A 27,320-nucleotide genomic window follows, 5' to 3' on the forward strand; every position below is an offset into this window, starting at 1 on the left:
GGTCGAGGGGATTGATGCGGTCGAGGGGATTGATGCGGTCGAGGGGATTGATGCGGTCGAGGGGATTGATGCGGTTGAGGGAATTGGTGGTGTCGAGGGCGCAAGTGAGAAAATTTGTGCGGTCAAAGGAATCGGTAATGCAGGCAAGGATGCGGTTGAGCATGTAGTCAAGGATTTAGTTGAGGAAATTGGTGCGGGTAGGGGAATTGATGGTCTGGTTGAGGGTGTAGTAGTTAGGAGTGTAGTTTGGAGTGCGGCTGGGAGTTTAGATGAGAAAATTGGTGCGGTTGAATCATTTGAGGTCCTCATGATTGAAAAAGATGTGTCGTTGCGACTTGGGAAGTGTTGAGGCATGTCTTTCCAGCTCCCCTTGTTGTTTTGCGTCTCCAACAATCGTGGTTGCCGTTTCCGCAAGCGATCATTCAGGTTGTTTGAGGAAGCTGTCGTGGTTGAGAGACTTACTGCGGTCACGGTTCCGGGAGAGTTGCTTGAGGATACAGTCTCAGAGGAGAGCGCAGCACTGGGCTCGTCGCATAAAAGCGAGGCAATCGAGAAATCATGCATTGTGTGCAGTGCAGATCAGATCAGAGCAGAAGAGTTCGACAATGTATTTATGAGATATGAGTATCATGCCTAGCTATGATAGGTCTTTTCTCCATCGGAGACTACAAGATGCACACTGGAAGCGTCATGTTACTTACATGGCTGGCCACTCTGCAGCATTCTAGTAATGCAGATCCCTGCTCATGTCTCCCCTAATTCTCTCAATACGCGGCTAGGGCGGCCTCTGGAAAGAAAATGCCTTGATACCGGGGATCGAGCTGCATATTTACCCTACGAGGTTATCATGTTTGAGCCACTAGAATCCTTAGCCATGGTTCCACATGCGTGAAACTCTTTTAAGAAACCTCCCCTAAACCTAGTTCAGTCTTGGTCTAGGTGTGGCACAACTGGGACGGGGAGAGGCAACAGATGATCGTCTCATTGGCCGATCTGGTAGAGTCATGATAGCGGCAAGACGACAGGAAGACGGGATATCCCCGCAGTGATGCATGGCTCTGGTCATGTCGAGAAACGGTTGGAGCCACAACACTGGCACGTGTGTAGATTTTGGGTTGACAACAGATGGAAAGAGTATAGAGAAGTCACAAAATCAAAGGAGACTATCTTCCATTCATCACAGTGTGATCAGGCCGCCTGTTGAAGCACAAGGCTGCGCCGTCATCTTTGTGCTCACCAGAATCTACTCAAGGCTGACGCGCTTCCAACTTTCCGGCACCAAAGCAAAGAGGTTGTCTGTTCTAGAGTCCGCTATTCCGTTGCAGAAAGTTCAACGTGTACTTTTTCCCAAGCATTGTTGTCACGTCAGAGTTATATTCCGCTTAATCAAGGAGCTCTATTTCCCACGCCGATTATGATTCGTCCGACGATTGAGATTGACGTGTTGTATAGAACGTGGTGCATATGTTGCTCGCCGGATATGGACTGGAATGACTTAACAATAGATGGAAATATATCGCTTTGAGAACCTTACTTTGTTTTGTTGAACTGCTTTTCAATGTTTGTTTCAATTAATTTCAATCAAGACCTCCGCACTGCTTTACCCTACCATGCTATGCCTTCGTTTCAAAGTCCTGCCTCTTGCCCGACTATCACCCCGAGACACTTGGAAGATTTATATTAACTTAACCTCGCTACCCGATGCTAATCTGCGGTACCCATTATCTCGGAGATCGGCCCCGAACTCTCCATACCATTCACTTTCCGGCTTTTGCTCTTCACTGCCCCTTGCACGTTCTTGTATGAAAGTCCCGACCATACTTCCGCATAAACGATTTCGTGCAGTTTGGACAAGGGTATGTAATGCCATTATTTTCCTCTTTGTGCCTCTGAAAGTTACGAAAGCTTGAAAATCTCAATCCGTTGCATCCGTGATCCTAGCACTCATTCTTGCGAAGTTCAGCTTTTATATGTTTTGCCATATCGCGGGAACTGATTGCTTTCTTGCAGTGTGGACAAACGCCAGATTTTGCTTTCAAAAGGTTACTAGGGGGTCACTTAACGTTGCCTTTGATATGATCAATGCTTGCAAGATTGATTCCATGTTCCGTGAATAGATACAAAAGGACACCAAAGATTAATGTAACTCTTGTTCGTCGGACAAAAGATGTTCTCCTGTTTCACCACCCCGTATGCTCGTGTTTGCCGCCGCTCACTTGTTGGCACAATTGGGTATCGTGAACAGGTCGTCCGATCAAAGCTGCGCATCGAAACGGCCATACGTTACTTCCCCGCAACTAGGCCTCCCTTGGTGCACTGCTTAGGTTTTATCTGAGTTGATTTCACGAAGCTGATGATTTAGCATGTATATAATAGCAAAATAGGAGGTTAGATTACCTTTTGTCCGCAAGTGTAGCACATTCGCATTACAGTTTCATACTGACCCATCTTCAAGTTCAACTCAATGTACTCTCCTCTCCATTTGAGACCATTTTCCTGCAGCTTAGCAAGCTGCTGTTCAACTTTAGCTTTATCTGTCTTAAGCCTGGCTATATCTTGCTGAAGCCTGATGTTTTCGTTATATATTTCCTGTATCCAATCCTCGCGTCTTTTGTTGGCCTGAATTTGTTGTTCCTTATAGAGGTTATTATAGAAGTTGTAGAAACGCTGCAGCTGGAACATACTAGGTTAAGCCCATCATCCTCGCCACAGTCTGTAAATAGGTGAGAGTTGTGGTCCATAGTAAAGCTAGGGTTGGACTAATTAAGTATACACGGTGTTTAGATACGCGACACCCTCATAAACTTATAGATGGTATCGGCACGAATCCTTGTTTCTTAGCTGACAGCCAATTTCATGCATCCTACTCACTGTGCTACCACAGGAACCCCATTCTTATCCTCAAGTTGAAGAAGTTTACTTAAATTTGTAAGCGGTTGCATTGTCCACGGCAGTAGAACGACAGAGACAAAACTGTTTTTACGTAGAAAGAGAAGCGGTGACTACATACGTCTGTAAAAGAAATAGCTTTACATGTTCTCGTAGGCTTAGACTAAGTGTGACTATTATCCTGTCCTGCAGAAGATAGCGCACCCGGCTGACTACCTTAATGTCAGGAGGCATCGTGCATATAGCGACTGCTGTGGCACTTGGCGATTTCCCGTGATTTACCATCGCCAAACGACCGGACAAAAGAGTTGCAGGACGGCCGATGTGGTTGGTCAGTGCCCTGCCAGCAGTCCGCCTCAATTGGAACAAACATGCCATTCACGCTAGACCTAAACTGATCATCGAAAGGAACATGTTCCACTCCTTCATCATGCTGGTTTAGCGTCAATGCCCCTTCCAAGGCCACCTCTAGCCAATGCAATCCTTATACAATCCCCAGCCCATTACAACTTCGCAAAGAATTACCATCCGGAGCCCATTATTACTGTGAGGTCTCTGTAATCAACATGAGTGTTTGTCAAGTTTCCTACCATGCAAATGGTATAGCATTGCCACTGGTGTAAATTCAGGCACTTTATTAAATTAGCCCATACTCCCGGTTGTTGCACTTCAATTGATACGCCAACCTCTCCTTCATAACAAGAAAATAAACGACAAAAAACGACAAAATCAACAAAATGGACATCAACTCCATTTTTGTTGGCATGGCGTTGAAAGTCATCCATTATTTGCATCCTCTCGCCATCATCATATCGTGTTTTATTCCTCTACCGCACTCGAAGACTACGCCGGTTAATGGGGTGCAAAAAGAATGCACTCACCAGAAGAAATGCACCGCCCTCTGCCTGATGTTTTTGTTGGCTTTGACCTATATTTCGCAAACCGTGGTATTTCTGTACCGCTCCGCCACGCAGCAGGGTTGGTGGCCATCTCATCACAGTCTTCTACATGTAATGGCGTCAAGCCTATTATGGGGAGCTTTGGACCTAGATCTTCTGGACACGTCCGAGCCTGCATGGCCCAAATATCATCGATCTTGGATTTTAAGCTGTCTTTTCGAGGCAATTCTCTGCATTCTGGAGTCAGTCTTATTTTTCCAGTCAGAAAAAAGTCGCCACGGCATCGCTCTGTTTGCATTACAGGTCTGCAAAATCAAATGTAGCATTGCGCTCGGGCTCAATGCAAATGTCATCTGTCGACCCACGAAGACTCGAAATGATGCAGAAAACCAGTGGCTCCTCGAATGTGAACCGACCGAACGAGCAGTCTATGGATCAACACCAAGCTGTCAAAATGATACTGAGAACGGCGATGCGCTAATCAAAATGCACCAACGCAAGCGGTTAGAAAAGCAAGGTTGGTTTGCCTATATCAAAGAGTTTCGAATTTTTCTACCGTGTCTCTGGCCAACCGGAAGCATTCGAGGGAAACTATGCCTGGTAGTTCTAATCCTTGACCTCGTGATCAACAGATTCCTCAGAGTATTGACGCCTAGACAGCTTGGAGTTATCACCGATAAGCTTATTGCCCACGACTTCGATATGGCTTGTTACGAGGTCGGAATCTGGGTTCTCTTCTCTTGGCTCAAGAATACTGCTGGACCGCTAGGAGTTATCAAAAGCATGGCTCTGCTGGAAGTTCGGAACTTTTCGTACCAAGAAATTTGCCGTCTTGCCTTCAAGCATGTAATGACACTTTCTATGGATTTCCACAGCAACAAGGACTCTGCCGAGATTATCAAAGCTGTTGAACAAGGAAAATCCATTGGAGATCTCGCAAAGCTGCTCCTTCTTGACATACCCCCAGTTGTTGTTGATCTTGTCGTTGCTATATGCTACATTACTTCTCTATTTGACGGATATGTAGCCTTTACGACCTTTCTCGTTGGCATTTCATATGTGTGTATCACAATCAAGATCAAGAACTGGACACAGCCACTGCGACGAATCTACAAGGAGAGATCGCGTACTGAGAGCAATGTAGTCAACGAGTCTCTGGGAGGCTGGCAGACAGTCACATACTTCAATCGCCTTGCATATGAGGAACAACGTTACATGGGAGCCGTTCAGGATTCACTCGTTGCAAAACAAGCGTACCGAAACCGAATGAATTCAGGCAATGCAGTCGAGACAATGATCATGTTTCTAGGTTTGCTCAGCGCCTCACTCCTTGCAATACGAAAAATTTCTTCTGGAGAGGCCTCCGCTGGAGATTTCGTCACACTTGGAACCTTCTGGACAACGATGACGTATCCACTTGAGATGATAGCATGGTCTCATTCCAATATGACATCGATTTTCATTGATGCAGAACGCCTTTTACAGCTGATACTCATGAAACCGTCAATTTCCGATCGACCTGACTCATACAAGCTCGGCTCATACGCTGGGAAGGTCGAATTTCGCAACGTTGAGTTTTCCTACGGTCCAACAGGAAAGAAGATTCTCAATGGTATCAACTTTGGGGCTTCGCCTGGCGAGATGGTTGCCTTTGTTGGTAAGACAGGAAGTGGAAAATCGACGATACTCAAACTGCTCTGTCGGCACTATGATGTAACAGGCGGATCTATCTTCATTAACAATCAAGACGTGCGCAACATTAGTCTTCAAAGCTTACGGAATGTTGTCGGCGTCGTCCCCCAAAATCCTTCCCTATTCAATCGAACAATCCTCGAGAATGTTCGATATTCAGAGCCAGATGCAACAGACGAGGAGGCTTTTGATGCGTGTAAAAGTGCGGCGCTTCACGAAGATATCATGTCACATCCTGATCACTACAACACTAAAGTCGGTGAACGAGGTGTGAAGCTCTCGGGCGGCGAACTCCAACGCCTAGCAATCGCACAACTGCTATTGAAGAAGAAGTCAAAGATCATCCTCCTCGATGAGGCAACAAGCGCCATGGACTCATCAACAGAGGCGGAGGTTCAGGAGGCTTTCCAAAAGCTTCGATCTGGACGGACATTGTTTGTTGTGGCCCATCGGCTATCTACTATCGTTGATGCGGACTTAATTCTTTTCGTCAAAGATGGTGATATTGTTGAAAGAGGCACACATCAGGAGCTAATTGAAAGGAAAGGGGAGTACTTTGAGCTCTGGGAGCGCCAAAACAGACAGACAGGAAAGAAGTAGAATATCGACCAGTTCATACTATGGATTATTTGAATGTTGATGTGAGAACATCCAATTAAAACCACCTGCCCCGTAACCTCTCGGCTCAAGCCGCAACATTCCGGCGCCCTGAATTAGACCGTGAGCGGGACCGACGCCTGGCTTCAAGGATAAGGAGATATTCATGACCATCAAATAGGTCACCCAACGGCCACTCCATTGTATCCCGCACCCACGCCAACGCCTCAAGCGGCTCGCGGTGATCAACGAAGAATCCAGAGTCGACACAACAGACACGACCGGTGGTATCTTTGGAATCAAAAAGGCTGCCTGCTAGCTTAGCATCCCGAACATACTCCACTGGGGACACATTCATTATCGACTCTGCATGGGCTTTCATGAAATCAAGTGAGATATTATCGATGGAGTCTGATAGAGATTAGGATCGAATTAGGCGACAACGCCAGCATGATGAAAACTCACTTCCGAAAGCTCTCGCGGCAGCTAGACAAGCAGCTGGATGAGAGCTAATAACGCCATAAATATCACTCCCGTCTCGATTGATCTGATCGAGTAGTCCACGTGCAAGCCCACGTTCCCGATAATCGCGATGAACGACTAATTGAGTAACCCAGCAAATGGTCTTACCACCAACAGACCAACGACACGCCAGAGCATTACCAGCAAGAGTACCATCGACGAAGACTCTGGTATATGAGGAGATGCCACTAGGAAGGTATTCGTTTCGGAGTTTGCTTTTGCTCAGCCGAACCGGAGCATCTAGAGATCAGAAGGTCAGTTCGAGCGGTACAATCTTCTCTATGCAGACCTACCTGCTTTCGCGAATTTCCCCACCTTTTCCGGTGCCTGTTTACCCCAGATTCCGTAGTTCTCAGAGAAGAGCTTTGCTGCTTCCTGGAGCAACTCATCCGTGATCCCTTCATCAGTGTGGAATGCTTCATAAACCGTCTTCTCCATGTTGACTCTCCTCCGTGGCCTTCGTGCGACGGTCCGGATTTGTGGCTGAAGAACGAATGCGACCGATTTACGCGACGATTTCATGGAGAGGATATAAGGTGATATATCAACAGTGGCCGAGAGATTGCCGAGGGTTTGTCTCTTTGGAAGTGGTGGTGGAGAAAAATGGTGGGGCTGGGCTGGGCGTTGCTCCGAAGCTTAACCGGTAGATCCTCGTAGGGTGGACTAGGGCAGGTGGGCAGCGAAGAACAAGGCAGTTGCCCATTAACCCCGCCCCTCCATCGTGGCGGTGCTATCCACTAAAGTTGAGCCTCCGTAGAAGCCTGTTCACTCTACCACCTTGTAACCTCTTTATGCACAAAGTCGTGACTTGATTTCCAGTGAATTAATTACAAGGAGGTAATTCCCACCCAACAAGTGACTGTATCTGACATTGCACATCGTCAAATAAGTACGTACCAAGCCCTGGCATCACGAACTGCGGAGATTTGCTGTGGCATATTTCCGCTGCATAATCGAACGCAGCTTTTCCCCCTTCCATATCCCCTCCTACAACGCGTGCAGTACAAATGAAAAGATGCATTAATGCAACGACAAAGACCTCTTCTTCAAGTGGATAGTACTTTCTACCAAGATTCAAAGCGGTAGTCCAGCTGCTTTCTGCATCGGGCGGAGATGAAATCCGTGCTAATGAGATGAATGCTCGAAGATGACCATGCCGATCGATGATGTCTGGATCAACTAGTTCCCCATAAATGTCACAAAGTTCCATAAGTAGTCGATGGGCTTCGTCAAAGCGGTTTTCCCTGATCTCGATCTCGGTCAGAGAAAGAAGTAAACGTCGGAATCCTTTTGAACGTTGCGTTGCTTGTGGGTGAGATCTCAGAGACTCGATTTCCGTTTTGATCAATCTTTGAGCTTTGCTGAGCAGCTCTCCTGCATAGGGTGAAATGCTATTCTGTCGGCGTAGATAATCTACCTCAACGTAGGTATCCGCAAGGTGAGACATAGCTAAATGTCGCTTCGATTTGCGAAGAGGTTCCATATGGAGGCAGCGTTCGAAAAAAACAGATGCAGTTTCAAATTGGCCTTGTCCTCTTAGTATTCGACCAGCGCAATGGATCTGGTTCCATACTACATCAAGCTGCTTTTCTGTGACATCGATATTTGAAGGAATCCACATCTTTGCTCGTTTGCTGGCTGACGAGAAGTCTAGGTTGTAGGTATCATTTGCCGCTTGAGATAGATGCAGTAATCCGAGAATGGAGTGCGATTTCAGTTGTGCGGTTATGTCTGCACGGTCTAAGAATTCCTTGAGGAGCTCATTTGAGCTGGCGATATCTCCTCTGAGACGTAGAACCACACTCCTTTGGTGGACACCTTCGGCCAGCAAATCTGCTTTCCTTGTTTTTTTCAGTAACGGATCGACCACGGAGAGAATTCTACGTCGTCTTGGCAATGGTCCAACTTTTGCTACTGCCAAAAATGTCTCGACGACTTCGTCGTTCGCTGGAATCTCTAAATCGACTTCAGCACAAAGGCTGAGCAAAACCTCCAGCACCGCCCATAGCCTTTCTCTTTCTGAAGCCGACCTTATTTGGTGAGTGAGTATAGCCCACGGTAATGAGTTGATGAACTTACAGAGTTGTTGGATTGCGGGGAAACACATAGCAGAACAACCAAAGAGCTTCTTTGACCCAATAACTTCTTTTTTGGCTGTTCAAATACTCAGCGTATGTCGAGCTACAGAAGTAAACCTCCTCCATGTCGTTAGTTATCTCCACATTAACAGCTGTAATCGATACTAGATGCTGAAGAACCTGCCACAGTCCATCGGAATCCAAGAAAAGAAGCCTGAGATGGGGTTCAAGATGGGCGTTGCGAGGATTAATCTGGTATTCTACACCATACTCATCCCATCTCTTCTGGGGACATAGTGCGCGCTGGAGCATGATTTTTGGGATAGCTCCTACTGCGCAAATTAGCGATAGCAGTGAGTGGATGTAGTGCGAATAGGGTGAATCTTGTGCGCTCACCGCAGGCTGATCGATTTGCTCATAGTTGATATGATCCACCGGACTTTGGCTGTCCGTTGTTGCTGATGTGCTCGAATCGATGCTCTGACTACGTGTTGTATTAGATGGTGAAGCGAAGCTGTCGTAGGCTGGGGAGCAAGTGTCTGTGGCTTGTTCATCTCCGGAGACGAGGTCTTGGCGTATCTGAGGCGGGGGAAGGTATGGATTCTGCGAAGTACTCGTCTCTGACCTCTGGCGCTTTCTCGGGGACGCCTCCGTTTCCGATTCTCTCTTCTGAAGTCTTGATGCGTGTTCACGGGCTATACTAGTTAGTGAAGTGCACATAGTACAATGAATATAACACTTACGTGCTGCACCTCCCACAATGGTAGTCGTTTGCTGTGGCGAAATTGGCAGAATCCATTCCCCTTGTGACTGTACTGGAATAGTAGACTGGAAAGGCCTCTTTAGAATCGTCTCAATACCCCTTGCAAGTTCGACCGCGCCTGATTCCTGGGCCTTCTCCAATATGCCGAACTTCTTAAGCAGTTTGGCGGCTTTGTCGTATGCACTCAGAGGAAGGTGCTTTACCCAACTAGAACCATTAGATGAGGAGATCATTGTGGAGGCATATACTTACATCCATTCACTAAGAGATTGTGGATAGTAGAAGTAGCAGCCAGTACTTCCTAACTTATCAGCGAGAGCTCGGTTCCTCGCTCCATCTCTCGCCCAACTAATGAGATTCGCCTCGACTACTTCCCGTGTATAAGAAGATGACTGGCAGATAGCAGCAGCCGCAAACGCAACCGCCTGTTTAGTGATGGAATATCTACTTGAGTGAGATCGCTCGGAGATAGCGTCATAGTATGCTGTCGTGATGAATCTCCATAGAATCTTGTTGGAAATAGCAGAACTACGCACAGAAAGTGCGTAATCGTAGTGCTCCGTAAGGGACATTGGAGCTTGCGAACTGTCACCGCGAAAGAACACTGAAGGATCCGCTTTCCAGCTCTCAAATGAGTCGGCAATCTCTGAAGGTAGGGAAACCTCGTCTTCTTTGACATCCCATAAGGACTGAGTTCTTTCATTGTCCCTGGAGGCGGCAACTGGTGGGGCTTCCTCACCCGGCAAGGATGAAATGGTCGGTGAGACTACGTCAGACGTGGTTGATAAGGCTGTGTCAACGCCCAACAACGTGTTTGACATGACCTTGGCAGCACCCAACAATGTAGTCGATAAGACTGTGGTGACGCCGGACGAAGCATCTTTAGTAAATGCGTCGCTGGCCTCTTGTAGATCATCTTCTCGCGCCGATGCTCCTATGACAGTGTCCTGAGATGAAGTGCTCTCTTTGATCGTAGATCTTGGTTGTTTGTTCCGTTTCGAGCGCTGTTTGGGGGGACCTTTGGGCAGAATTTTGCGCAAAGTTTTGCACATTTTCGGATCAAGCACTGGTACAGCTTCCCGGATTACCTGAACAAACTGCCTACGCGTTAGATACAGTTCATATCTCCGAAAGCTATAAGTAAAACCTCTTCCTTAGATAGCAGTTCCTCCAAAGTCGAGCCCTCAAGGTCTGACTTGACGATCTGGCTAATTTCGGCGCCCATTTCGTAAGGCGAGGGTGTTGTGGTTGAGTTGCGGAGGCCAGGCGCTGGAATTGTCGAGAGCTGATCACGCAGACTACGCTAGGCCTAAACTGATTATCGAGGGGAACGTGTTCCACTCGTTCATCATATCGGGTTTAGTGTATGAATGTCTCTTTCTTGAACCGCCGGCGGGGTAGTGACGCTAACGCAGTAATCACAGCGATGTGAGAGAGCATCCCGTCCAATAGACCTATCTCGAGAGAGTTATATTTAGGTCTCACGAGAACCGCAAGGCCGAGTCTACACCCTGGCCGCCTCCGCGTCTCTGTTTGCGACCCATTCGCTCATCAGCTGCCTTGCTATCTAATGCTAACGCTAGGATTTGGTAAGATTAAGTTAGGGCTCATTACTCCTCCTTCAGTTCTAACAGTAGCATATCCATGCTCTCTAAGATAGGTTAAGGTATATTGTATTACTGTAACGGGGTCACCTGAGTGGGCACTTAGGTGTCTGACCTCGAAGGGGTTCTGGTGAGACCAGAGGTCGAACGTTAATCAATCACTATTGTGCAGGTGTGTTGCCAAAGATGTCACAAGTAATCTTCTGGAAGGAAGCTGGATGCAAATAACTGTATCGTGGATTGATGATAAAGATCTATCTATGGAATTTATATAAATGAGAACGCTTGGTGGATTCGTTAGGGTCTCGCGTAATAAAGATCAAGTCAAAATAGTCCCCAAAGTTGCAGAATAGATCCCAAGGTGGCAGGCGAGAACGAGGGGGAAAGATTGAGTAGGAGGAGGAGGCGATGGTGATGATGGTGGTCTGGAAGAATGAAGAAGATATTTTTGTGGGCGAACTACCCGAGGAGGGGGTAGTAGTGGTGGGGATCGAGAAGAATGATGAGGTTTTGGTGTCTAGGAAGAATAATGTAGTTGTTCAGAAGTTAACTCAGGACTTGATGAACCGTTCTCAGGAATTGCCAATCCAGGAATACGTGCCAGAGGAATCCCATGACCAGGAACAGGTGAATGGGAGTACCCATGGGCCGTTGGGTGAGGTTATTCATGCCCAGGAGTAGGTAGGCGATGACTCCCATGCCCAGGAGTAGGTGGGTGAGAGTATCCATACCCGGGAGCAGGTGGGTGGGAGTACCCATACCCAGGAGCAGGTGGATGAGAGCATCCATACCCAGGAGCAGGTGGATGAGAGCATCCATACCCAGGAGCAGGTGGATGAGAGTATCCTTTCCCAGGAGCAGAGTGAGAGTATTCATACTCAGGGTCAGGTGGGTTAGAGTATTCATACTCAGGGTCGGGTGGGTGAGAGTATTCAAACCCAGGGACAGGTGGGTGAGAGTATTCATATACAGGCAGCTGAGAGTACCCAGAAGCATGATAGAGATGTGGTTGATGGTGACTAGGTGGTGGATGGTGTAGAGTCAATGCAATTGATATCAACAGAAGAAGGAGGCGGCGTTCGTGGTGCTTTCGGATCCAGTTTGAGCTCCATAACGGATGGAAGATGATGCTTCCTTCTTTATAGCCCACTCAAGAGCCTGGGTGATCGCCTTGTCACCTGGTCCACCAGTTGCCTGATCCAATTAACGTCGACCCGTCCAGCATTTGGAGGATGTCGAAAAGAGGATCCGACAAGGCCCAAGCCTGCTACAACAAAGCCACTGCCGTTTCAAGCCAAGAAGGCTAGCTGGTTGTCGGTTATCGCCAAGAGGCGGCCCGTCTCCCGTTGTTCTTTGGTTTTGGTTCAGCTTGCAAGGGACGAACGAAAGCACGGCTCTACTCGTACATTAATAACTGTAGATATGACAAGGCAGAGTAGGTGCTAGGTTACACTGGCGACAATCAGTAGGAGTTTTTGAAGGCAGGTATGTCTGTCTATACTATAAGTAATTTTAGCCTGCAGTCTGGTTCGCGGTGCAGAGGTCGCGTCTGGTTTCGATGTGATATTGTACGATTGAGGCAGATCTTACTAGAGATAGTAGCTTGCTGCTTTAAAACACGTTTGTAGCGTCGTTTCTTCTCGCTAGGAATCGGGCTGGACTTTAGCTCCTAGTGTAAGAAGTTTCTTGCTGGCACCTTGCAGGTGGCGTTTAACGTTTGTTCTTGAGTCTATATCGAGACAACATTAGCTACGTCTGTAAGATTGCGGATTCCCTGAAGTGCCTTGCCAGTACTCGGAAGCGCCGAAGCACAGCGTGCATCAATCTACCTAAGGCGAATGTGCTAGGTCACGAAGCAACAGCAGAGCATCGGCAAACATGTACCAGAAAAAGTTGATGAGATTATAACGAACGTTGACGACTTAGAATCCTCCAGTTCTGACTCCCATGTGGCTCTTGACCTCCAACGGTGCTTAAGTGCTACTACTGTACGAGTTGGCAAGCTCTCACGAATAGCCTCGTAACTTAGTTTCTGCCTTTTAAGGTCCTTTAAAGTTTGCATTTCTTCTTTTGTCCAACCAATGCAAGCTGAGTTTCCTCGTTCATGTGCTTCCATATGGTAGGTAAAGTCTCTGTCATCTAGAAATCCGACCTTGCTACGCCCACAATCTGTGCGTGGACAGAGAAATGGTATTTGGGCATGGCGACGTTCATGGCGGTTTCTATCCGAGATAAACTTGTAGCGATTATCACAGTGGGTACATTTGAACGGTTTAATCCTACGTGGATGCTCGAAACTGTCGCTGCGTTGTTGATATCCAATTGATTGAGAGGGGACTGGTGCGGTCGAGGGTGCGGTCCAGGGTACGGTCCAGGGTGTGATTGAGGGTGCGGTCCAGGGTGGTTGAGGGTGCGGTCGAGGGTGCAGTTGAGGGTGCAGTTGAGGGTGCGGTTGAGGGTGCAGTCGACAGTGCAGTTGAGAGTGCAGTTGAAGGAACTGTCGGGCATGAGGAAGTTGATGCGGTTGAGAAATTCGGTGCGGCCAAGGAGATTGGTAGTGCAGTTGAGGGTGCGGTCCGAAACAGTCCATTAGTCGTGATTCTTCTGGTTAAAGAAGAGTTATCTGAGGAAAGGCCATCATTCGTGATGCTCATGGTCGAAGAAGGGTCGTTTGATCGTTGTTTAGCCTTCATAACTCGATATTTATGCTCAACCGAGCATAGTGAACGGCCTGGAAAGTGTGTTTGTATAGTGTTCCAGCTAATTCTCTTCTTGCGTAGGTCCCAGAGAAGTTCTTCGTCTTGTAGTCGCCATCTCGGTTTAGTTTTCTGCCGTTGGGAATGGAGGTCTATTTGATCCTTTTTGAGAGCACTTTTGCTTGATAATGGTCTCCTCTCGCAATCCCCCATTGAACAGAAGTGCCTTTTGCTTTTACAACGTTTCGATATTGTCGGATACCTGAAGCGTCAGTTTCTCATGGATGAGCAGCTTAAAGGAATCTTACGTGTCCAAATTATCTTCACGAATGTGAGACTCTGGCTCTTGATGCTGACCGGAGGATACCAAAGGCGACACCCAATTCTGGGCACGATCCGCGTCAACCAGGCTGAGGGAAGTTGCGGCAGAGGAAGTTGGTAGTTCTGTCACGGTTGAAAAAGCAGTCGTAGTCGATGGAACTGGTAGTGCTTTCAAGGGCGCAGGTAAGAAAACTGGTGATGTTAAGGAAGCGGGTATACTAGAGGGATCGAGTGCGGCTAATGATACGGAAGCCAGCACGTCTAGGGAGGTTGGCGATGTGAAGGAAGCGGGTATACTAGAGGGATCGAGTGCGGCTAATGATACGGAAGCTAGCACGTCTAGGGAGGTTGGCGATGTGAAGGAAGTTGGTGCAGTCGAGCAAGTTGGCGGGCAATGTTGATCAGAGAATATTGAGGGCGACATCCAGTTCTGAACGCAGATTTCCCCATTACGCTGTCACTCTCTTGCACGCTCCTCCGCATCAAAAGTGAGGGAAGCTAGTGCGGTTGAGGACGTCGGTCCTAAGGGAAGTTGGTGCAGTAGAAGAGAAGACGAGGAAAAGTTGTTTGAGGATGTAGCGGGTTCAGGGTTGAGAAGTATATCAAGTATGTGCGGAGTATTATGTCTAACAATGATAGGTCTTCGCTTCAATAGAGACTTATAGGAAGCTGTAGCATCATATCACTTATACGTATTGGTTCGGCAGGGATCTAGTGATGCAGACCCCCTGCCTATAAGGCTACTCCCGTCCCACCCTCCACGATCGATAGCGAACAGGCCTTGTGTGGCGCATCTTTCCAGAAGAAATCATGATCCTGTGGACCCGACACATGCGTGAAACTGAAACCTGCCCCAAAACTAGTCTAGCTTAAAGCACGGCTCCATGTAAACGTTTTTGATTACACTCTAATTTTTCTTTGAGATTGGGACCAATACCCGAATCCCCGTCTTTCAGCGCCAATCCAGTCCATCCATTAGAAATTCAGTGTCGGACATACACATTTGCTCGGGTCGGTCACGAAGAGCCACGAACGCCCGAGATATTCGAGATGCCTGACTACCGAGGTGCTGGAGTTGGTCGACAGTCGCTGCCGACAGAAGACATCTCATTATCAAAGGAGACGCAACGCATCCCCTACCTGCAAGTTGCACGATACCTCTTCTGGTGCATTAATCGGGTTGTACCGGTAGAAATCTTGTTCAGGGGATATCCTACAATGGGACGCCCGAGACACGTCACAAATCATACATACAAAGTAATCATCGGTCGGGCCACGAGGCATAAAGGGAGAAGTTAACCTCGAGCGTGGCGATGCTGCCATTTTCAACATTTTTAACGGTACAGGAGTGATCATGGTTAGGCTTGCTGCGCAAGCAACTAAGTTCTTGGAATTTCGGCGAAATGTTTTGGTCTCACTCCCGAGGCACATCAAATTAACAACAAGACGTCACATCTTCACCGCACTCGTCAAGATTGGTAGGATTTTTGTGTCATAATTGAAAAGTCCGAAATCCTGCGGCCTCTTTGAGCTTTGGTTCATATTTGAGAATGTTCTATCTCTTCTCAGCCAGTATCCGGCCTTTACGCCGGCTCTTAATTCCGTCTGCCATGCTATATAACCTACCTGTCTCTCGCCATTTGAGCTTATTGACCGTTAAACTCTAGATCCTCCCATTGCTGAGGCATCTGGTGCATGGACGTTTGGAAGATATAATGATTGGCGGCAGGCCATTCGAGCATCATGGGGTTTTGAACGGATTCCTGGAGTGACTGCAGATTGTTCATGTCTGAATATGGAAGTGGCACCGAAAGTTCATGAAATGGCTGGCTGACGGGAATCTCGAAATTCTGGAAGGTGGACGGGGGGGTAATCGCGGCTGGATAGGCTGCGACTAACGTTAAGAGTGATGAAGGAGCAGGACCTGATACTTGTTGTTGTGCAGCAGGCAACGGCGCCGTTAAATGCCTTTGGGCGGGGGTTTCCAAATCCCTAATAACACGAGATTGGGGAATACTCGACATACGCGATGGTGGGCGACTTTGCACTGCCGATGCTGAATCACTCTCAAATCGAGGACGCTTATTCTCTCCAGGCGTGTGCTGAAGTGACGGAATCAACGCCCACGTATGTTTTTTGCCGCGTAGAGATTCGGGGTCTTCGTTAACCTTGTCGTCGTAGAGTTCGTAGGTGGCGACGTGATTTTCGTGGGACTGTGCTGTGTCTAACAAGTCTGATAAGGTATTAAGTGCTCTAGACTTCAATGCAGCAGAAAGGCCATTCCGACTAGAAACGTCGATGATGTGATCAGCGACCGCCCCCAGTCCCTGAATCCAGTCAACACGTCGCTCACCAGTCTCGTTGTTGGTGTGACGATGTAGTAGCATTATGTGAGTGCCTAGCTTTATCACATCTGTATAAAAAGGGGGAGAGTCAGGAAACATAAGATAAGATTGAGACTGGAAGGGCCTTACAATCACGCTCTAGGTGGAAAGGGTCCTCATAGTAGACATCCTTTGGCCACCAGGGTGGGCATTGATCCTTACGGAGTTCGCTAGGAAATTGCTTCTTCGAATACCTTCCATACGTTCTTCGCCTTGGGCGAATGATAGCAATCCATTGAGTTACGATTTTTCGAAGAGCTCTAGCCGGGAGCTGGCCTAAACGTGTCTTATAGAAGGATTGCAACGCATCAACATTAGCAATGTAGAATGTTGAGGTAGAATTGTTGAGATTTGCTGTTGATCGAGAGCGCTTGACTGCCTGCTTGCGTTGTGCTCCGTTAGAAAGCTCTTGAACTGTTAAGGGAGCGTGTAGACTAGATCCAAGCACTAAGACTATATTGTTAGTAGAGCGACTATTCAAGTATGTGAATGTACCTACACTCAACATCTCGTGCTGATTTTGATTTGACACCTGTGTCAGGCAGGGACTTCTCGCTGACAGGACGCCTAATACAATCAACGCACTTAAATACGTACTTGCCGTCCACATCATAGATGTAGCCAACAGTAGTAGGCTCAACCTCATCGTTATCTTTGTGTATAGAAGGGCTAGGTTTGATAAGCTTCTGTAGAATAATGCAAGATTAGCACAGGAACAAGAAATGGATGAAGCTGTTTGACAAGCCGAGAGTGGGATTTTTGAAAGAATTAGACCCACTAACTTGTTTATCTGTCTCTTCTTCTGTGAATACAAAAGGATTTGCGCTGCTGCCCTTACTACTTCTGAGTTGGTAACGTCCTTGAGCTCCTTTGGGCGGCCGGGTCATTTTGCTTGCTGGCTCGGCTCAATCAAGGAGAGGTAAGAACGTTGAGCCTCGTCGTTTCCAGATAGACTCGTTGCAAAATCGAGATCAGATCGACGGGTGGTTGGCCGGGGATCTTTTATATGCGGTGAGATCGGGACACCGACTAATTTGGATAGGATAATTGGGAGTATTGTCAATAGCTCGATCAATGGCTGAAGGTAGTCTCAAGATGATTTAGATGATAGCACAGTTGGCGGGAGGGCAAAAACGACGAGAAGGACGAATGACCGAACGAAGCTGAGCTGAAGTAGAAACAGAAATCCTCAGAGATAGAGACAGGCAATGGCTGCTTTTAAAGCTAGCAGTGCCTTGTCATGCCTATAGGACGCCCTCACTAGGGGCATCCACCCTGGGTTGCCAGGCATCCACCAACTGACGGAGGATCGAAGCTGCTTCCTCGTTCTCCACTACGCCGACTTCAACAACATCTGATCGGTTTGGGGCACGACAGCATGTTGTTCCACGCTAATGCTCGCCACCATGCTAGGCTTCGCTCAGAAGTTAGACCGGTTAATTACATACTACCCTTTTCGTCGAAGACATAAACTATGTAGTAACGACGTGCTTCTGAAAAAGAAAATAAATAAAATATAAGAAACAAAGCAACGCTGATTTAGATTCAGACAGTCTAATCCCTTTTCTTACCTACTAGCACTTCCACGCACCATGCTGACAGAGAATGTTCGTCGTTCCAAGCGCATTCAGGATGCTCGTCGTTCCAAGCGCATTCAGGATGCTCGTCGTTCCAAGCGCATTCAGGATGCTCGTCGTTCCAAGCGTACTCAACTGGATCTCCCAAGGGAATCCCCCCCTCCGGTCAAAAAACATCACCTTCCTGAAAGACCCGACGTTGTCACGAAAACCCGGGGGTTCCGCACTGCCGTTCTCGAAGGTGACATGATCCAGATCGCAGCGGGTCATTGCCATTCTGGGATTAATCCGGTCCTTATAGTTGAAGGCCGCATTCCCAGCACTCTTCACCGTGGACACGCATATATCCCGTCAATTCGTATGTTAATATCGTTTTCTTGGTGATATCCTACTGAAATGAACAGGTGGAGCTGATCCTCCAGTCATCTTGTTCAGCTCTGTTAAACGAGAGCCCTGTGAGCTGCGTGAGCAGATGAGATTAGCATTAAAGGTTGCTTTGAAGCATTGTCAGAAGAACCTTGTAATTGGAATGTTTGGTGTCAGCGAACAGGTTCCCGCTACTACAGTCTCGAAACTCTGGCGTGATCTTCTTGCTGAATTTCTGAACCAGTTCGAGGACGTCATATTTGCACTTCCTACTCAACACCTCGCCGATACCTTTCGTAGCAACTTACGTGCCTCGGCATTTTTTCCATGCTGCTATTGAACGTAAAAGGAGTGTATTAATAGACAAATATTTCTAGAATGTTGAAACCAACCACTTAGTCCGTCCGTAGCGTTTGCCCAACTCTTCCCCTTGTCTGCTACCGGAGCAGATGTTCCAAACCAGCAAAATATCGTGAGAAGGATATACCACGCGGAAAGAAACAACACTTCTCCGACAACGGGGCTGGCATGTCGGACAGCTGCAGTGATGGCAGCACACTAGATTTCCATCCACCGTCACCCTGGAGCGTGGTGGGCAGTGACACACGGCATCTTCATCAGGTTGATTGCATGACATGGCCCTCCCTGATGCCACCAACAGCTTCTGCAATAGGACTACTTCGCTTAGAGAATGGACGATGCAGATAATGACGCGTAGCAAAGGAGTAGACGCCGTCCTCCCAAAACTTATGTGCCCTTAGCAATGTTCAACTAACAGGGGCGCGTTGGGTTGTACGGCAGGGTTGCCACTGTAACACTATTATTGGGTCCTGTACCATTTTAGAAGAGGCTTGCAGGTGAGATGCACATACATACGTATCTTTCTTAGGGTAGTCCTCATGCGCCACCGAAGGATGCTTCGTGTTATCATCGGAATACCTTCACTCTCTAATCTTGCATTGATATTGGTGAAGATCTTTTCACTTTCGTTGTAAGGTACATCTGGCCAAGATACTGATTTTCTATAACAGTTACATAACTTCTGCCCTTCCTCGTGTGCAATTTTCTATTCTCAGTTAGGCGCGCCTTGCGTGCAAAAGGGTATACTTACAGCGAAACGAGCCCACTGTTCATTGTTCATACATGCGAGCTTCTGTACATCAGGAGCCTTATCGCTCTGGAGTACCTCCATGCTGAGGAATGTGTTGGTGAACAAAAGCGGGGTAAGCTAAGATCTGAAACGAGGGCACGTCCCGTTGATGCCGATGGAAAATCAGGACCCAATGCGTCCCGCGTGGTCACTCTTAAACGCGCCAATCATGCTACAGAGCTGTTTCTTCCCAGCTGATACATTATGCTTTTCCAGGTCCATTGCTGGTTTGCAGGATGCGCCGATATCTTAGCGGATTAATAGCCTCCATGCTGGATCTATTTCTGCGCGTTTTAAACATCTATTGCACTATTGCACACCATCAAACATGTCACTTGGGAAAGGATGTCGACGAACAAAGTGAGATTCAAATTCACGTGAATCCATATTCAGGATACATGAACCCGGACATCGAGGCGCAGACAGAATTTCCTGCACTACAAGGTAAGGTGCCTTGATAAGTTATTTGATTACAACTCTTAACTTAACCACGCAGGATACGAGATTCAGTCCACCGAATTTGTCCCTGCCGAACATGCCTCCGAACATATGATCGATTCCGTATATATTGAGCATGTCAAAGGCCAACTCAATTCATCGATAACCCAGAAGTGGCGACTCGGAGCGCGAGCAGCAGGAATGCCAACTCGAGGTTGCGAAGGACTGCAGACCGAGAGGTGCTCCAACATGACCTCGCAGACATAAGTGTGTGGCAAAAAGTATGGGCAGGGGTCTGCATTACTAGAACGTTGCACAGAGTCAACCAATACATGATGCTACAAGCAGTATCCGTTGAAGAAAAGACCTATCGCTAGACATGATGCATAAACTTCAAATAGCCGTTGATCGTCACACTGCTCGGCTTGGCTCTGCTCTGCTCTCTTCTGCACTGCACACAATGAGTCTCTCATTTGCCGCTCTTTTGAACTCCGAACCTGTTGAGGATATATCCTCAAACAACTCTTTCTCGACCGCACCAATTCCCTCGACCGCATCAAATGGAAAAGAAGAGTCACTCACCTACTCACATAACCAGGTGGATGTTCTATCCCCAAATGCAACGGCGTCCTCGGCTTTTCCGATTTTCTCGAATGCGACGACGTACTCGACTGCTCCAACGTCCTCGACCTCAGCGACCGCTCCAACAACTGCTCCAACAGCAACTGCTCCAACAGCAACTGCTCCAACAGCAACTGCTCCAACAGCAAATGCTCCGGCGCCCTGGATCGCTCCAGCGTCTTGGATCGTTCCGACATCCTCAACTGCTCTGACAGCGACCGTTCCAACGTTGACTGCTCCGATGTCCTCGACTGCTCCGATGTCCTCGACTGCTCCAACATCCATACCAGGTAATCAACAAGAGTGTCACCAGTGCTCTTTCGAAGCCTGCAAAAATAGATCGTTTTCCAACAGGAGCAACTTAAACAGACATCTGAGAAGACATCTTGAACAAAAATTCCGCTGCTTGATTGAAGGCTGCAAAAAAGAGTATTTCCGTTCGGACAACCTAAAACAACATAAGAGAGAACAACATGGAGTCGTCGATTCTAGGAATTGGAAACCAAAGGATGTTGAAAGATTATGTGCCTTAGTACAGCAAGGGGGTAGCTGGCCGCAAATCTATCCTTTGTTTCCAGATCGTACCCCTAATTCCATTCGTATGAGATACCGGAGAGAAGCCCCAAAAAACACAAGGTCAAGATAAGCGGCATGAACGAAACAAAGGTAGCACAGACAAGTTCCCTTGTCTGACCTGCTGATACAAGTTTAAGATCTGTCTTAGAAATACATAAAAGGCCCGGGAAATGTAACTACTCTTGCAATTGAGAAAATTAAGGCATTAGGGTAGTTGTTATGAATTAGAAGGTGGTGTAGAACTTCCAAGTGTCCTAGACTAGTAGGCGAAAAGGGCGAGAGCAAAGACACAGGCAGTTTGAAGGGCGGCACTGCACAATGGGATGAAGCAGTTTAGATTTTATGCGCATTAAGGAATGAAAATTTGAAATTAAACGAACAGGTGAGGTTCTTACGACAGAGTGCTATCCATTGTACTCAATAACTACGCATGGTAGCATGGTTGTCCTCACGTTCGACCAAAGCGATCTGCTATTACTCTGAGTTTGATCGCCATATAGTGGAAATCAGTTCAATACCAAGGATTTCTACAGTGCCTCATTAGAAGATGTACCAACTGTTCGAAGGACCGAACGGAATGCTGTAGTTCCAATACGATGGATTCTCGGTACGCTGGGGGGATTTTAGGCCTAGGAAGCTCTTGGTTGCATGAACAATCCTTGCTGGCGCATCTCTGAATCATCTGACAGCATATATTCCTGGATGCAATCCTACATCCTTCTGTTTCCTGGCATGACAATTCCTTAAGTTTTTTCTATCAGCTTGGCAAAGGTCAAGCAGAGGGAGGTTGAACGGAAAACGCAGCAGGAGCTCTCGCTCGGAAAGCAAAAGGCTGGAAGACAACGACCTGCTCGTTCATCATGTTGTCTCGATACAGAATCAAGAACAGACGTTGAACGCCACCTACAAGGTGCCAGCAAGGAACGTCTCACGTACCTACGATTCCTGGCAAGAAGAAACGACGCCGCGAACGTGTTTCAGCCACTATCTCTAGCAATAGCTGCCTATGGCGTGCAACATCAACGACAAGCTGACCCACGAAACCAGACGTGATCTCCACAAACCCAATGAAAATCGACCTCTGCACTGCCAACTAGACTGCACAGCGTCGTGTCACACATTATGGCGGCGGTATGAACGACGTCGAAATGTTTCAAAGCTACAGGTGCCAAAGCACGCCATATGCGAGGCGATCCCAGTTCAGCGCTGCATTCTTCTCCACCAATATGCAACGCTGTAGTGCGGAATGCAGGCTGACCATAAGTAGGGAGACGGCCCGAACACTCGGTCGCAACTTTAGGGTTGCATTGCAACGACTGGTTTTAGTCGTTGGCCTGCACCCATTAGCCAGTCTTTGACGCTTGAACCCAGGCAGAGTATCATATCCTCGTAGTCACGCCGACACTGGAACAGTACCAGGCACACAAATCACAAATGATAGAGGTCTGATTCGTGACATGAGCTATGAACGCAAACTTGCCATACCGCATCATAATCAAGAATACTTCCAAGGCGAATCCGCGTACTGAGACCAAAGTGCCCCCAATAACGAAAGTCACGTAATAATTGGGGATTGCTCAATTGTGCGAGGTATCGCAAAATCGTTCGCAGTAGAATCCTGTCCATTGCCCATGTGACCGAAGCAGACGTTCAGTGTCCCTTGAGCACCTTATGTGTCACGAACCGGGTCATAGGCACGACTTGTGCCTGATCGGCAGGCATCAGCAATTGTTTGTTGGTCGAAACGATTCGTTAGTAACCTAGCAAGAGCAACACAGCGTCGGACTTACATTTTCGCTGAGTATCCACTACACGCGTCATGCGCCAATTTACAATCTCACTAAAAGTCTTTTCACTGATCATAGGAAAATCATCTTCTAGCAATTGAAGCTCTATCCCGCGTATAGCTTCTATCTTCCTATTCGCTTTCATTTGCTTCCAAGTTATTGTGAAGTCTTCGTGAACAAGTTTTTTAGCTACCTCCTTAGTAACAACCTCGAAGATTGTTACTGATTGCTGTCTTACAATTGCCTAGAGAACATACATAGAACCGATCCATCTGGATGTCATTGAATCCTGCTAATGCTTGCACCGTCTCCCTTGTAGCTTTAGGGCTGATTGGCATGGTTGAGTCGTGGATGTGACGTGTCTCGTCCGTGAAAACCATGAGCTAGGTGCCGTGGTTGACCCCGCTTTTGGGAAGGGACCAAGGTGCCAAGAATAGTTTCTCGGGAACGATCCGATCTAGCTAACCGACGCCGTCAACCTTCTCAACCTTGCGGCCTTTGGATTAATCCCTGTATGATCCTTCGTGCAATTGAAGCCTGTTTCCCAAATAAGAAGGCGCCAGCTTATTGATTGACAAGCAATTCGAGATGGGCCGGATAGTTTGAGTGGAACATGGATATACGCTCCAAGATCTACAAGGGACGATCTGGAAAGGCACGCCCAGGACGCTCAGCTTCCTCCATATTCGTCTCGTGGGGGGCAGATTTGGACCCTCAACTACTTATAGTGGGATTTTTCTTCTACTTTGTAATCCTCAACATTTCGTTTCAGTTGGATGGTACTATTAGGCTTGGAGTACAGGACTTCAACCTATTGACGAGACGTTCTTTCACCAAATCTAGGGTAAGAAGGGGAACATCAGCGCATAGGTAGGCCTAGAGCCTAGGAAAACGGTGAGAATGACAATGCTAAGGACATTGGTACTTGATTCAGCACAAGGCTGACCTTTTTCCAGTCTCACGCCGGTTCTCTTACCGGCTCTGTGGTATTTCGCCTATGCCACCAATACAGCTGACTGGAGATTACGGAAAGCATGAGCATTGCTTTCAGAGCCTTGCTGATTATCTTACTTTAGCGTGGATGCGGCGAAAGTTCTGCTATAATCTAGAGAGACATCTTTCCGACGCCCAAAAATCGCCCCCAGGTTCCCTTGGCCAGGCTTGGCTAGCATATTGGCTGGCGACTCGCGACCGCTCCCAGACACGCCATAACTTACCTGGAGGGGGCTGACGCCGGATTTCAGAAAGACATTGCGTTAAGATTAACTGGCGTGTTACCCCACAAGACCGTGAAAGAAGCCATGGAGATGATGGTAATGGAGAGCCGGAAACGTCCTCGTAAGATGCGCATAGTCAACTTATCTTTCGACTTTGACACAATCTAGGGACCATGCAGGAAGCAAACAACAGCCTGGCTGAACTAAATAGCCCAAATATTGGCCAGCCTATCATGCCACTAGAGAACGGATTTACCGTGCCTCACCATTCAACCGTATCCGCCACACCGGTGTTTGAGCATCAAGCTGCTCACTGCAATTCTGAGCCCTCACCGATCCGAAATAAAGCTAGCATCGACGCAGTTGCAACCATGTTCCCACAGGTGCTCATTCGTGCGATGTCAAGAGAACGCGGCTTTGCTGACATTGAATTAATTTATCTCGAAGATCAGATGAGCGCTATTCTAAAGATAGTGATCGCCCCGCACAATACCCAGTCGCTTGCTCATCGCTTGTTTGGTGTGAACATTGAAATCGAAGATTCCTGTCACTACATGGCTGTCAGCGATGTCGTGCGAGTTACTCCTACTCCATTCCTCAAAGTACAAGGTGCTACGGAATCAACCATAATCGAATATCTGGGCGAGCGCATTCATCATGCCATTGAGAAAAGTGATTTGCGAAAGCAAGAAAAAGAAAATGGAATTAAGAGTTCATGCTGTCTATCATTCGACATCCCACTGAGTTCGTTAGACAGAAGCTATCTCTATGTAACCATTGATACGGAACAAGGGCATAGTATTAGGGCAGATCTTAGGTTGTTTTAGAAAGACTGATTCAGATCGTTGTCCGTAGACTCTCGATCAAACAAAGGCCGTAACTGCACCTATCCTCATAATCACGCGACCAACACCGTGGCATATCATCGTATCAAGGATTTCACCCTCTGATTATCTCCACTACTTGGCCACCTTCGCCCGTGATAAGGAGAAGCCCTCCTCAACCGTGCGCCCTTTACAGTCTTTTACCAGCTCCCATCCTAAGCCTTCCCCGAGCTTTTTAGACACTCGAAACATTTGCCAGTGGAATATCTGGCCCTCGCCTTTGATTAATCGTGGAGTATTCGATATTGTGTCCTCAAATTCATGAGGGTCGGAAGGTTCAACAACTAACGACTAGGAAAAGTGTTAGCGGGGATTACAGCTAAACATCAATCCATACCATGAGCGCGCAAGTAATGCTGAGAGCTGTAGCTGCCCGAGTTCTTGAGGTGTATGGGTGAAAGGAGGATAATGAAGTTTGATGTGTGAAGATAGAGAATTTGGTTCGGGCGAAGTAAAGTGCGAAGCTCACCAATATGTCAATGCGGAAAGTACATCGTTTAGGCTGCCAGGCTGCAATAACAGGATTTGCTTGGGTTTAACGACGTGGCTACGCTACGGGCAGATTTGTGTCTCTGCTTCCGAGGATCCATGATCAGATACCACCTGCGCCTAGGCGCGCACCAACCAGTTGATGCCACATTGCGCCACAGAAGCCCCACTTTTGCTCGTGACCTTGTTGCATTTGGGCTTCGATACTAAAATCTCGTAAAAGTCGGAGCCTCGACTTCGTGTAACAAACCCATCAGATCTGCCCAAGGTGCGCAGCTATACCCTCCCCAAAAATAAATAGAAGTAACAACTGAAAAAGGGACTCTAGGCCTTGCTCTCCAATATTCGATCAAACGTCACTAAATGGCAGGTGAAGCAGTAACGGAAGCAAATTTGGTATGTCCTTAATCAATACATAGAGTCTAGGCTTACCATCACAGCGTTGCCTGTGGCAAAACCTTACAGTGCCGGCGGACTTCTTTAAAGATGGCAGACGGGATACAATCAAATACTTCCAGGCCAGCCCAACATCAAGGAAATTTTACTTTTCGAGATGTGAAATCATCGATTTTCAGGATATCAATGGCCACAGCATCTGGACAACCAAAGGAGACGGCGAGATTGCACTGCCAGCAAATATCGGTGTATTTCTCCTCAATGGGACCTGGAGAGAAGGGTAGTGCATTTAGGGATCTAATCTAAACATTTCATTCACTAAGTCCATACCTAGGAGGAAGGCAATACGCAGGGACATAGTAACCTCTCGTGGCTTCTGCCTTTTTACGTTCATTTCAACGCAGTTAGTAGTATCATATATGCCATGGCTCTTCTCCCACGTACGCAACTGACTTGCTTCCATGTTCTGAAGAATAAGCGGTGGAAAAGTAGTCTCAACACCTCGCCAAGATGCTTCCTTATATGTATCTATTTGAAATTAATTATGCGATTCTCATTGCGACGCGTGTACTAACCAAAATCTGTGTCACTCCCAGTTGGCTTCTCTTGACACGCACTATCTGGGAATAGAACCTCCACTAGGTCTGGACATGGAACAAGATCGAAGAAGAGAATAATATCCTTGAAATCCTTTGCATAGGCGTGAGCCCTTACACATTCCGTATTCTCAGCAGAGTTATCTTGATCTCGTAATTGGTCGAAAACTGTTTGGCCAAACTTGTGGATGATTTTCTTTCTCGCAGCTTTTAGCTTGTGTGTAGGTGCTCCAAGAAGAGGCGGGAAAAGCCTGTTCCGCCACTCTTGGAACTTTGGATCCTTATCAAAATGCTGACTAACAGCAATAGACTCGAGAATGAGCCGAGCTCTAGTATCGAGAGGCACAAATTTCCTGGGTGGCTGTGCCAGGAACTCTTTCAACTTGAAAGTCGCGCACCCCCTCGGCGTTGTTGCTAGAATGACGCAGAGAAGCTCGTCAGGTCTCTCCTGTAAAACCCTTCCATAGACTCGGGAGGCCATTCTTCGGAAACCACGTTCGTTTATTTGGGTACCTGTAGCAGGGGGGTTTGCTTTTGCATAACGTTTTGGGGGCGACCTGAAAGCTAGGACTAATCGATCCTCTAGTTCAACCTTGTAGTCTATAGAGATAGTTTGTTCTCCTGCAAGGACTTCAGCAACTTGGGATATTTGGACTTTACCCATAGCTGATGAAGTTGGTGTTGTCAGTGTTGTCGGTAAGGCTGGTAAGAATGGTGAGGTAGGTGAGGTAGGTGAGGTAGATGGTGAGGTAGGTGTTGTTGGTGAGGTAGGTGAGGT

At 47.5% G+C, this 27,320-nt stretch overlaps 12 protein-coding genes across 12 annotated transcripts; 4 read left to right on the forward strand and 8 right to left on the reverse strand.

Moving 5' to 3' along the window:
• Window positions 1–3,902: 3,902 nt before the first annotated feature.
• Window positions 3,903–6,080, forward strand: BU24DRAFT_459914 (P-loop containing nucleoside triphosphate hydrolase protein; the record flags this gene model as incomplete). The annotated part of the gene is made up of 1 exon (XM_033531770.1): window positions 3,903–6,080. One exon carries the CDS (start codon window positions 3,903–3,905, stop codon window positions 6,078–6,080), a length of 2,178 nt encoding a protein of 725 aa, XP_033388662.1.
• An 85-nt stretch (window positions 6,081–6,165) lies between these two features.
• BU24DRAFT_459915 (uncharacterized protein) lies at window positions 6,166–7,037 on the reverse strand (the record flags this gene model as incomplete). The annotated part of the gene is made up of 3 exons (XM_033531771.1): window positions 6,166–6,488; window positions 6,543–6,839; window positions 6,893–7,037. The coding sequence occupies 3 exons, from the start codon at window positions 7,035–7,037 to the stop codon at window positions 6,166–6,168; spliced, it is 765 nt and encodes a 254-aa protein (XP_033388663.1).
• Window positions 7,038–7,422: 385 nt separating this feature from the next.
• Window positions 7,423–10,680, reverse strand: BU24DRAFT_387615 (uncharacterized protein; the record flags this gene model as incomplete). Its single annotated transcript, XM_033524973.1, has 6 exons — window positions 10,588–10,680; window positions 9,693–10,537; window positions 9,421–9,647; window positions 8,679–9,372; window positions 7,928–8,629; window positions 7,423–7,843 (listed from the first exon to the last, which is right to left on the reverse strand). The coding sequence occupies exons 1-6, from the start codon at window positions 10,663–10,665 to the stop codon at window positions 7,423–7,425; spliced, it is 2,967 nt and encodes a 988-aa protein (XP_033388664.1). The 5' UTR covers window positions 10,666–10,680.
• A 910-nt stretch (window positions 10,681–11,590) lies between these two features.
• On the reverse strand, window positions 11,591–12,199 carry BU24DRAFT_477535 (uncharacterized protein; the record flags this gene model as incomplete). The annotated part of the gene is made up of 1 exon (XM_033532994.1): window positions 11,591–12,199. The coding sequence occupies exon 1, from the start codon at window positions 12,038–12,040 to the stop codon at window positions 11,591–11,593; it is 450 nt and encodes a 149-aa protein (XP_033388665.1). The 5' UTR covers window positions 12,041–12,199.
• Window positions 12,200–13,323: 1,124 nt separating this feature from the next.
• BU24DRAFT_406896 (uncharacterized protein) lies at window positions 13,324–14,485 on the reverse strand (the record flags this gene model as incomplete). Its single annotated transcript, XM_033525784.1, has 2 exons — window positions 13,324–14,002; window positions 14,049–14,485. The coding sequence occupies 2 exons, from the start codon at window positions 14,483–14,485 to the stop codon at window positions 13,324–13,326; spliced, it is 1,116 nt and encodes a 371-aa protein (XP_033388666.1).
• Window positions 14,486–15,707: 1,222 nt separating this feature from the next.
• Window positions 15,708–17,332, reverse strand: BU24DRAFT_459920 (uncharacterized protein; the record flags this gene model as incomplete). The annotated part of the gene is made up of 5 exons (XM_033531772.1): window positions 15,708–16,459; window positions 16,536–16,892; window positions 16,945–17,012; window positions 17,043–17,131; window positions 17,228–17,332. The coding sequence occupies 5 exons, from the start codon at window positions 17,330–17,332 to the stop codon at window positions 15,708–15,710; spliced, it is 1,371 nt and encodes a 456-aa protein (XP_033388667.1).
• A 608-nt stretch (window positions 17,333–17,940) lies between these two features.
• On the forward strand, window positions 17,941–18,728 carry BU24DRAFT_477538 (uncharacterized protein; the record flags this gene model as incomplete). Its single annotated transcript, XM_033532995.1, has 2 exons — window positions 17,941–18,380; window positions 18,427–18,728. The coding sequence occupies exons 1-2, from the start codon at window positions 18,038–18,040 to the stop codon at window positions 18,726–18,728; spliced, it is 645 nt and encodes a 214-aa protein (XP_033388668.1). The 5' UTR covers window positions 17,941–18,037.
• A 47-nt stretch (window positions 18,729–18,775) lies between these two features.
• Window positions 18,776–19,595, reverse strand: BU24DRAFT_419870 (uncharacterized protein). The gene is made up of 3 exons (XM_033527320.1): window positions 19,500–19,595; window positions 19,265–19,454; window positions 18,776–19,218 (listed from the first exon to the last, which is right to left on the reverse strand). The coding sequence occupies exons 1-3, from the start codon at window positions 19,578–19,580 to the stop codon at window positions 19,160–19,162; spliced, it is 330 nt and encodes a 109-aa protein (XP_033388669.1). The 5' UTR covers window positions 19,581–19,595; the 3' UTR covers window positions 18,776–19,159.
• Window positions 19,596–20,387: 792 nt separating this feature from the next.
• BU24DRAFT_477540 (uncharacterized protein) lies at window positions 20,388–21,143 on the reverse strand (the record flags this gene model as incomplete). The annotated part of the gene is made up of 2 exons (XM_033532996.1): window positions 20,567–21,143; window positions 20,388–20,473 (listed from the first exon to the last, which is right to left on the reverse strand). The coding sequence occupies exons 1-2, from the start codon at window positions 20,880–20,882 to the stop codon at window positions 20,388–20,390; spliced, it is 402 nt and encodes a 133-aa protein (XP_033388670.1). The 5' UTR covers window positions 20,883–21,143.
• A 1,474-nt stretch (window positions 21,144–22,617) lies between these two features.
• Window positions 22,618–23,347, reverse strand: BU24DRAFT_419872 (uncharacterized protein). Its single transcript, XM_033527321.1, has 3 exons — window positions 23,218–23,347; window positions 22,964–23,168; window positions 22,618–22,913 (listed from the first exon to the last, which is right to left on the reverse strand). The coding sequence occupies exons 1-3, from the start codon at window positions 23,296–23,298 to the stop codon at window positions 22,843–22,845; spliced, it is 357 nt and encodes a 118-aa protein (XP_033388671.1). The 5' UTR covers window positions 23,299–23,347; the 3' UTR covers window positions 22,618–22,842.
• Window positions 23,348–24,261: 914 nt separating this feature from the next.
• Window positions 24,262–25,353, forward strand: BU24DRAFT_448619 (uncharacterized protein; the record flags this gene model as incomplete). The annotated part of the gene is made up of 2 exons (XM_033530902.1): window positions 24,262–24,298; window positions 24,346–25,353. 2 exons carry the CDS (start codon window positions 24,262–24,264, stop codon window positions 25,002–25,004), a joined length of 696 nt encoding a protein of 231 aa, XP_033388672.1. The 3' UTR covers window positions 25,005–25,353.
• Window positions 25,354–25,866: 513 nt separating this feature from the next.
• Window positions 25,867–26,471, forward strand: BU24DRAFT_419874 (uncharacterized protein). The gene is made up of 2 exons (XM_033527322.1): window positions 25,867–25,946; window positions 25,991–26,471. The coding sequence occupies exons 1-2, from the start codon at window positions 25,914–25,916 to the stop codon at window positions 26,228–26,230; spliced, it is 273 nt and encodes a 90-aa protein (XP_033388673.1). The 5' UTR covers window positions 25,867–25,913; the 3' UTR covers window positions 26,231–26,471.
• Window positions 26,472–27,320: the final 849 nt, after the last annotated feature.

Source organism: Aaosphaeria arxii (assembly GCF_010015735.1).
Source record: "Aaosphaeria arxii CBS 175.79 unplaced genomic scaffold BU24scaffold_2, whole genome shotgun sequence".
Lineage (NCBI taxonomy): Eukaryota > Fungi > Ascomycota > Dothideomycetes > Pleosporales > Aaosphaeria > Aaosphaeria arxii.